The 8,926-nt window shown below is 56.5% G+C and overlaps 1 protein-coding gene across 1 annotated transcript; it reads right to left on the reverse strand.

Moving 5' to 3' along the window:
- Positions 1-3,091: 3,091 nt before the first annotated feature.
- Positions 3,092-3,795, reverse strand: LOC115911805 (caltrin-like protein 2). Its single transcript, XM_030962990.1, has 3 exons — positions 3,697-3,795; positions 3,374-3,535; positions 3,092-3,223 (listed from the first exon to the last, which is right to left on the reverse strand). The coding sequence occupies exons 1-3, from the start codon at positions 3,758-3,760 to the stop codon at positions 3,219-3,221; spliced, it is 231 nt and encodes a 76-aa protein (XP_030818850.1). The 5' UTR covers positions 3,761-3,795; the 3' UTR covers positions 3,092-3,218.
- Between the last annotated feature and the right edge of the window lie 5,131 nt (positions 3,796-8,926).

Here is an 8,926-nt window from a genome sequence, read left to right on the forward strand (position 1 = left end):
CTGGGGAGACACTCTGGATTCCATCCCCTGGGATGTTGGGCAATGTTGGATGTTTCCTTTGGGAATTGGCCAAAAGTGACTGGCCTGAAAACCTTTGCTTTGAGGGAAGGTGCAGTTAGCCAGCCCTGCAGTGGTGCTGCTGTGATGTGCCATGATGGATGTTTCTGTCCCAAAGCTGGGCCCTTGAGTGCAGCTTTTGTCCCCATTCCCAGCACCAGACCTGGTGGGCCTGTCCCAGGAGAAGCAGTGAGTCCTGAGCCCCCAGGCAGAGAAAATGAACACTTTCCTTCCTCTCCAGGCTGCTCTGGCCTTGGGCAAACAACTGATGTGGGAGGAATCTCTCTGGCACAGCACTCACTGCTTTTCCCATTGTCCTGCTGGCACCTACCTAGGGCAAAAAGGGAAATTTCCTTCCTCCCCAGAGAGCTGAATCAAAGTATTTCAGCCAATGCACACTGCCAGGAGTTTGCCACATTCAGTGATCCTGACCTGTGTGTGTTCTGGTGCACTGCCCAGCCCCTCCCAGGTGGGTGCTGCTGCATGGAGGGGTAGAGGTGAGCCTGATCCAGTGCTGGAAGCTCCCCAGGCTCCCCAGCAGAGCTGGTGATAGCTGGAAATGCTGTGCCCAGGAGGCAGGGACCTGTGCCTGGGGAGAGAAAGGCAGAGGATTTGTTGACACAGCTGCAGGTGGAGGCACAGTTGGTGCATTGCCCCTGGGATTTCTGACTTGCAGGGCTCCAAAACAGAAAGCAGCAGGACTGAGACAGACTGGATGTCCCCAGAGCACCCTCTGGCCCAAAGCACCTCCTCCTGCCTTTCTGGGCCAGCAGCTGGGTGACAGCGCTGACATGAGCTGTCTCAGAGCAGGTAGAGGCTCCTCTCACAGGGAGATCTGGAGGCCTCAGGCAGCAGGTTTGGGGAGGATGAACCCTCCCTGCCATTTCCTCGTGTCCACAGAGGAGCTGCTGCCCTGGCCACGGCATCCGTGAGGTTATGCGGGGCCAGCTGAGAGGCACCCCACGCCTGGAGCTCTGTGCTTAATCAAACCAATTAGCAATTTAATCTTGTTAACAAACCAAGATAATTGCAGCATTATCAAATTAGCCAGCTGTATGGAAATGCCTGCTTAATAGCTGATAATAGCTGGTGCTGATGGAGGAGGAGGAGGGCTGTGATCTGTGACTAATGGCCGCGGGAGGTGCACTCGGGCTGCTCTGCCCCGGCTGCCCCAGCCCCGTGCGGGACGCGGGGATGGCTGCGGGATGCAGGGGATGGCTGCGGGATGGTTGCGGGATGCAGGAGATGGCTGCGGGATGCGGGAATGGCTGCGGGATGGCTGCAGAGATGGCTGCGGGACGCGGGGGATGGCTGCGGGATGCAGGGATGGTTGCGGGATGTAGGGATGGCTGCGGGATGCAGGGGATGGATGCAGGAGATGGCTGTGGGATGCAGGGGATGGCTGTGGGATGCAGGGATGGTTGCGGGGGATGGCTGCGGGACGCAGGGATGGTTGCGGGGTGCGGGAGATGGCTGCGGGATGCAGGGATGGATGCGGGATGGCTGCAGGATGGCTGCGGGATGCAGGGATGGTTGCGGGATGCAGGGGATGGCTGCGGGATGCAGGGATGGATGCGGGATGCAGGGGATGGCTGCGGGATGCAGGGATGGATGCGGGAGCGCTGGGGCTCAGCCTCTCCCAGCCCACCGCTTGTGTGGCACGGCTCTCCCTGCGCAGAGGGCTGGGCTGCTGTCAGGGAGAGTTTTCCCCTGCAAGGACCCTACTCTGGGCCGAAGCAATGTCTGATTTTACAGCGAGTTTGGCCGATGAGCTCCCGGTTCTTGTTTTGCCTGTCCCTGCCGATCACCGGGCGTTCTCAGCCGCCCCAGCGCCGCGTGAGCTCTCCGGTTCTCTCTGCCCTCCCGTGGCCAGGCGAAGCAAAGGGTTGGGGTTTTTTCATCATTGCACTTCTTCCTTCCGTCCAAGTAACTTGTGAATCTTGCCTTCCTCTAGCTGCTCCACAGAGGTCGCCTACACAGATGTGACCATATAAGGACTCTCCAGCAGTCTCGGCCAGGAAATTTCCAGCATCTCCCATGGACCATGCAGGGTGGCAATCCCACAGCCAGAGCCTTCACCCTGCTGTGTTTGTGGGTAGTTTAAGGTCTGGCCAGCTGGTGCTGCTCTCCAGATTGCTTTGCTCGTGCCTGGCCGTGGGGATCGTTAGCCCAGCTCTCACACAGCAGCAGCTCCTCTCTGCCCCCTCGGTGTGTGCACAGACCAAGCTCTCCTCCAGTCTGGGGCAGAATGGGACATTCTCAGCCAGCCTGGCATCAGCAGGGGCTGGGCAGGGCTGGCAGGCCCCCTTTGGGCATTAGGCTGGGCGATGCTCTGCCCTGCAGTGGGCGGTGGCAGCGCCGGGTTCTGCCATGCACAGAGGCCAGCAGCTCCCTCAGGCTGTGCGCACTCTCTGCTGCTGATGTTTCTTGGAAGTTCCTGAAGTTTTGTCCCCAGCACTCAGCTGTACAAAAATTACAGGAACCCCTTGGATCTGTGGTTCTATTGCCCTGGCTTGAGGCTTTCCCAGGCAAGATTCTTCAGCCGAATTTTCCCTACCAGCTCAGGCTCAGCACCACTTGGGGTTTGAGTCTGTGTAACCCCTCCTGTACTCTCCAGGTTAGCCCCAAGTGGGGTATTCACGGGGAACCTCTGCCTTCTGTGTCCCCCTGGGCAGGCAGGGCCAGTCCCCTCCCACAGCCCTGTGCAGCTGGGAGGGCCTGGAGGACACACTGCCACTCCAGGGCCCCTTGCAGCCTTCCTAAAGCAGCCTGGCATGTTTTGTTCCAGTCCCTTCCCATTGCTCTCTCCTCCTGGAGGCTGTGTGCCTCTGGATGGATTTTCTCCCCCAAGCCAGCCCCTAATCACACTGCAAGTGTGAAGCCAGATTGTTTCATCCCCTTTCCCCAGAAGAAGAAATTCTGGGGTGAAAGCAGCAGTGGGACTGTGTGCCAGGGTGGAGAGAGGAGGTGAGGAAAGGAGTCACACATCACAAACACCCTTGAGAAAACCTCTTTTATTTGTTGAAAGAGCAGTGGGGGAGCAGAGGGAGAGGGGAAGGGGGGGCACAGAGCACAGTGCAGCAGCTGTCACGGGGTGATCCTGGAGCTCAGCTGGGCTGGCAATGCTGAGATGACCCCCAGTCTATCCTGGAAGCCGGAGCTCACACTGGGAAAGGGAGAGAAAGGAAGATGTTGGCGTTCACCCCAGCCCGCGTTTGCCCCCCAGGGGCCTGCCGGGGGCTCTGGCAGCTGGGCACCGCCCCGAGCATCACACCCCGCTCTGCGCCGGGGGCAGCCGGGGCTCCGAAGCTCCTACCGTAGGAGACGGGGATGGGAGGCGGTTTGGAGAGGCATTTCCTCCCGCAGAAGGTGCGGCAGCACTTCTTGCCGCGGGGGCAGTGCCGGTCCACGAAGCACTGGTTCGGCGGGTTGTGCAGGGCGCAGGTGAAGCGCACCGGGGGGCAGGACCAGGCGCTGCCTGCAGCAGACGGGACTGGTTGGCTCCGGGGCAGCGAGGGGCGCCGGGGAGATGCTGCCCGGCAAACACCCCTCTCCCCTCCCATAGGATCCATGTAAGCACGGCTCCTTCGCAGCCCCTGAGCTTTTCCTCCCCGTGCCTCGTCCCCGGACATCTCCTACCTGTTGGCAGCTCCGCCCAGAGGATGAGCATCCCCACCAGGAGCAGGGCGGCCACCGCCTTCATGCTGCCGTGTCCCCGAGAGGTGCGAGTGTGAGAGGTGCGGGACACCAACATTTAAACCCTGGGCAGGACGGGGGTGGGGAACGGGCCGGTGTTTGTGCCTCTTTCCTCTGCCTGTTGCGTTGTGGTTTCCAGAAAAGCCTCTTGGGCAAGGTTCAGACGTGATTGTTTGATTGCTCAAAAAGCAGCTTCTGTATTGCACAACTCACCCCTGCAGCCACACCTGGGGCTGAGGGACAAGCCAAGGGAGAAGTGCCAGGGCATTGTCCACCCTGACAGGCAGTGGAGCTGCTTTCTCCTGGACAGGTATCTTCTCCAGGTATCCTTTTTCAGGAGAAACCCTTGTGGTGCCTGTGCTCTCCTCTGGGATTCTGTTAAATGGGTTTCTCTCTATACTTTGCTTGCAAACCAAACCTTACAGTGTGATCCAAATCAGCATGAGACTGCCAGTGCCTTCCCAGGGATGATCCTTCAAGATTTTTCCCAGAGGTACCTTGCCCCAGCCCCAAATCCTCCTTACTCCTGCCCCACTGGGAGAATGAGTTTGTGTAGAGAAAGCAGCTTTGGATCAGCCCAAGGTGAGTCTTTCTCAAGCTCTCTGGGGGGTTACCTGAACCCCAGTATCTTCTCTGGTGGCTTCTGCCATATGAGAAATAGGTTGGTGCTGGAAGAAAGTGGCTGATCCCTCTGGGGTAGGATAACCCACTCCTCACAGACGTGTCATCAGCCATGATGCAGCACAAGGACAGCTTGACTGAGCCCTGACTCTTGAAGGCTGTAGGGATTAGGGGCTGTATTCCTCATTTGGATGGCAAAGATCCCACCACCCATTCCTCCCTCCCAAGGAAATTGTAACCCTGCCCTGGCCTCCAGGTAAATCTGTTTTCTTTAGGTGCCCTTGGGCAATGGGGAGTTACTCCATTTCCCCCCAGTTGGTCAATGTCTCACTCAGCTTGTGTAAGGGGTTCCTCAAATATTGCTGTGGGACTTGTGTGGCTGGCAGGAGCCCAAGCTGTCCTGGAAACATGCTCTGGGAATGCCTGGGTAGGGAAAGGCTCCCACAGCCAACCTCCCCCAGCCCTGCAAAGGGCAGCCCTGATCTCACAACCAGGCAGGGACAAAGAGCAGCAAAAGCCCAGAATCACCTCTACTGCTCTGTGCAAAAGCCCAGTATCACCTCTACTGCTCTGTGCAGCCCCTGAGCCCCTCAGAACTGCACTGATCCAGCCCCTGGAGCAGCCACTTTCCATCCAGGGCATGGTGGGTGTCTCAGTGTGCCCTTTCCTGCTCAGACTTCCGTCCCCAAGTCACAACAGGCCCCGTTAACTTGGCCTCACCTAACCTGTTATCTGTTAATTACTGTCCAATTTCCCTGTTGACTCTGTGGCTGCATTTAGCTCTTTGTGAAGTCATTTGTTAAATAACGTGCAGATGATATAACCAACCAAAAAGATTTTCTGGCCTGTGCACCAGCAATGTAGTACTTTTGATGAGGAATACAAGCACTGGAATAATTTTTAAACAATCCATTGCCATTCAGCTGCTGTTGGGTCTGAAGAGGGCATGGCTGTGCTCACAGCTGGTGCCAGAATCTGGCTGAGGTCATGTTTGGACCTATGTCTCCAAGGGAGGAGAAAATACCAAGGACCAAAGCTTGGATTAAGCTGCAGAGAAGATGGAAAGGACAAGGGAGGGAAACAAATTCACCTGAAGAACATTCTATGGTGCTTTATTCACAGCAGGGGGGAAGTGTGAACTCTTTTTGTTACAAACTCACAGGAAATAACCAGGAGCCAGCATTTCTGGGCACAGGATTGCCTGCAGTCCTCATGTTGCATTCTGTCACCTGTGCAGCACCCATTGTCCCAGCACTCCTCAGAGCAGTCCCCATCCCACATGGCTCATGCTCTTCTCCATGAAGTGTTCCTCCTTCCAAGGCTGCAAGGCCCCAGTTGTGCAGTGCTTGAGGGTGTGGTGGCAGGTGCTGCTTTCTCCCAGCCAGAGCAAGGCTCTGCAGTCTGTATTCCCTGGGGAGGGAAAGGAGGGAGACCAGGAGCCCCTGATCCCCCAGCCCTACCCTGGGGCATAAGCACCCCAGGAATAGCTTGTGCCCCACCAGGTGATGCAAAGCTTTCAGCCTGATGATGAGCTCCATCCATCCATCCATCTGCCCATCCATCCATCATCCATCCATCCATCATCCATCCATCATCCATCCATCCATCCATCCGCCCATCCATCCATCCATCCATCCGCCCATCCGCCCATCCATCCATCCGCCCATCCATCCATCCATCCATCCATCCGTCCATCCGTCCATCCATCCATCCATCCATCCATCCATCCATCCATCCATCCATCCATCCATCCATCCATCCATCCATCCATCCATCCATCCATCCATCCATCCATCCATCCATCCATCCATCCATCCATCCATCCATCCATCCATCCCATCCATCCATCCATCCATCCATCCATCCATCCATCCATCCATCCATCCATCCATCCATCCATCCATCCATCCATCCATCCATCCATCCATCCATCCATCCATCCATCCATCCATCCATCCATCCATCCATCCATCCATCCATCCATCCATCCATCCATCCACCCCCGCCCGGCTCAGGGAACTCCCCTCAGCCCCGGGCCGGCTCGGGGTGCCCGCAGCGCAGCCTCAGCCTCACCCTCCCAGCGCTGGTGTCTGGTGCCACCTACTGACGAGAATCCGGAGAGTGGCGCCACGCAGGCTGCCCTGTTCCCAGATGGATTCCCACTGGAAAGTGTCTGTCCACATACAAAGTGTGTGCAGACTTTGTATGTGTAGAGGCATACAAATGTGTGGGACCTGCTCTGTGCACAGGTACCCCCAGCCCAGCTCAACCAGACACCTCCACCCCTCAAAACCAAAAGAAGAGGATGTTGTTTGACAAGAGGTTTCTTGTCCAAGTGGAGTCACAAGTTACACACGTAACACGTGTATATATATTGCAATTATCAGCATAAAACCAACAAACTGTAAAACGTATTTACATAAGAACCTATATAACAGTTATTTGTGGAAACATTTATTTACAAAAGAGAACAACACTCTCTAAAACATATATACAGAAGACTAATGAAGAGCACTCTGTACATATCCAGAAGGATGGCATCCCTGCCCGGCATGTGCAGCAGTCCTGGAAGAAAAGCAAGGGACAAGGTCACCCCAGTCAGGCACCAAGGGCTGTTCCCTGTGGCCCCAGGCTGGGACACGCTGCCAGAGCAGGACTGCTGCCAGTAGGAGCCTGGCTGGGGCTGAGGGCAGGGCTGAGGGCAGGGCCCCAAGCAGGGGGACCCAAATCATGCCCCAAAGCAAGCACAGGGCAGGCTGGGGTGGTGCTTGTGCCTCCAGAACCCAGGGAGCCCCCCTGGGCATTGTGTCCCTGAGCGGGGCCACCCAGCACAGCCCAGCCTGGCAGCAGGGGACCCACCCTGCCCATAGACAGGGCACGGCCAGTGCCTGCCTGTCCTGCTGCTGGGCTCCATCTTCATCCCAAGACCATGTCCTTCTCCTCACCTTTCTCATCCTCTTCCATGTCTTCTACATAATCCTCCACATCCACCTCCATCTCCTCCTCCACATCCACCTCCGTCTCTTCCTCCATCTCCTCCTCCACATCCACCTCCATTTCTTCATCTCCATTTTTTTCAACATCTATAGCCATACTCTCCTCTCTATCAACCTTCATATCAATTTCCATCTCCTCCTCAGTATCAGTGACAGCCTGCATAGGGAGCAGAACCTCAGAGTGGGGTCCCTGTCCCATACCAACCCCACAGAGATCCAGCCCACCCAGGCAGTTCAGGGGTTTCCACCTCCATGGAATGGCACTGTACCTTCATTGGGACAAAAGTGAGCATCCTGCAGGGATGGGTGGCAAGATCCAGGCAGCAGGGACCGTTCATGACCTACGACAGTGTCAGGGACTGAACTGCACCCAAGCCACATAAAGGGGAGGATGCAAGGATGAGGCTGACAACAGAGCAGGGAGGGTGGGGTGACACCAGGACCAAAGATGGTACTCTGGTTAAATGACCAGGGAAACTGCTCAAAAGCTTCAGATCCTGGTTTCCTGTTTCCACCTGTGCTTCCTGTGCAGCGCTAACTGCACAAGAGTTTATTCCCTCTGTGTGCGTGAATGACTTGCCTTGGAATGGATACAGAAGTTCATCTTATTCCAACCTGAGCTACTTCCCACCACAGTACTGGTGGGAAGAGTCCTGTCCCCCTGGCCATGGATGCCCCCAGGGATGGAGCACGCACAGCTTCTGTGCACAGCCTGGGTCTGTGACTTCCACCCTCAGTGTAAACAAACACTTTCATTTTAACCCAAATCAACCTCCTGCAGCTGAAAGCCATCCCTCCTTCTCCTTCCACCACAGACCCTGTTGAACACTCTGTCCCCATCTTTCCTATGGGACCCTTCAAGCCCTTCATGGAGGCAGTGAGGCCCCTCCATGGCACTCCAGGCTGAGCATCCCCAACTCCTTCAGCCTTTCCTCAGAGCAGAGGGGCTCCAGCCCTTGCAGCACCCCCATGGTCTCCTCTGCACTCAGTCTAAGAGCTCCAGGTGCTTCCTGTGCTCAGGACCCCAGAGCTGGAGGCAGGGATGGATCCTGGGGGGGCTGCAGTTTCATGGGGAGCAGAGTGGAATTTTGTGTTATCCCCTGAAAGGAACTAAATGCACTAATGAGGATAAAATCAAGAGAATGGAGCCTGCCCCAAGCAGAGTCCTGCTGTCAGGGGTGGTTCTTTGTGCAGGGATCCATCAGGAGCAGATCCTGGGCGTCCCTTTGCCTCAGCACCCACCCCAGAGCAGCTCAATGGGCACCTTGGCCAGGCTGTGGCTCCATGCCCAGCTCAGCTCTCAGCTCCTTGTGCTCCTACAAGCAGAGGCTCCAGAGCAAGTCCTGCCCATGGGGACACAGTGTCTGTGCCACACTGGCTCCCTCCAGCTGGGGCTGAGCCTGCAGCACCCTGGGGTACCACAGAACAAAGATTTCCCCAAAGGATTTCTGTATCCTGGGGACAGGAGCTGCTGCAAAAGCCAGAGACTCCACTTCTGACACAGAGGTTCCTCTGTCACCCTGCAGCCCAGCTGAAAGGAGAGGGACATGTCATAC

Source organism: Camarhynchus parvulus, chromosome 20, assembly GCF_901933205.1.
Source record: "Camarhynchus parvulus chromosome 20, STF_HiC, whole genome shotgun sequence".
In the NCBI taxonomy this organism is placed as follows: domain Eukaryota; kingdom Metazoa; phylum Chordata; class Aves; order Passeriformes; family Thraupidae; genus Camarhynchus; species Camarhynchus parvulus.

Coding starts and splice junctions, on each gene's coding strand:
- LOC115911805 (XM_030962990.1), bottom strand. CDS start 3,760: ATGAAGGCGGTGGCCGCCCTGCTCCTGGTGGGGATGCTCATCCTCTGG. Junction 3,536..3,696: donor CTGGGCGGAGCTGCCAACAG/GTAGGAGATGTC, acceptor CGTCTGCTGCAG/GCAGCGCCTGGTCCTGCCCC.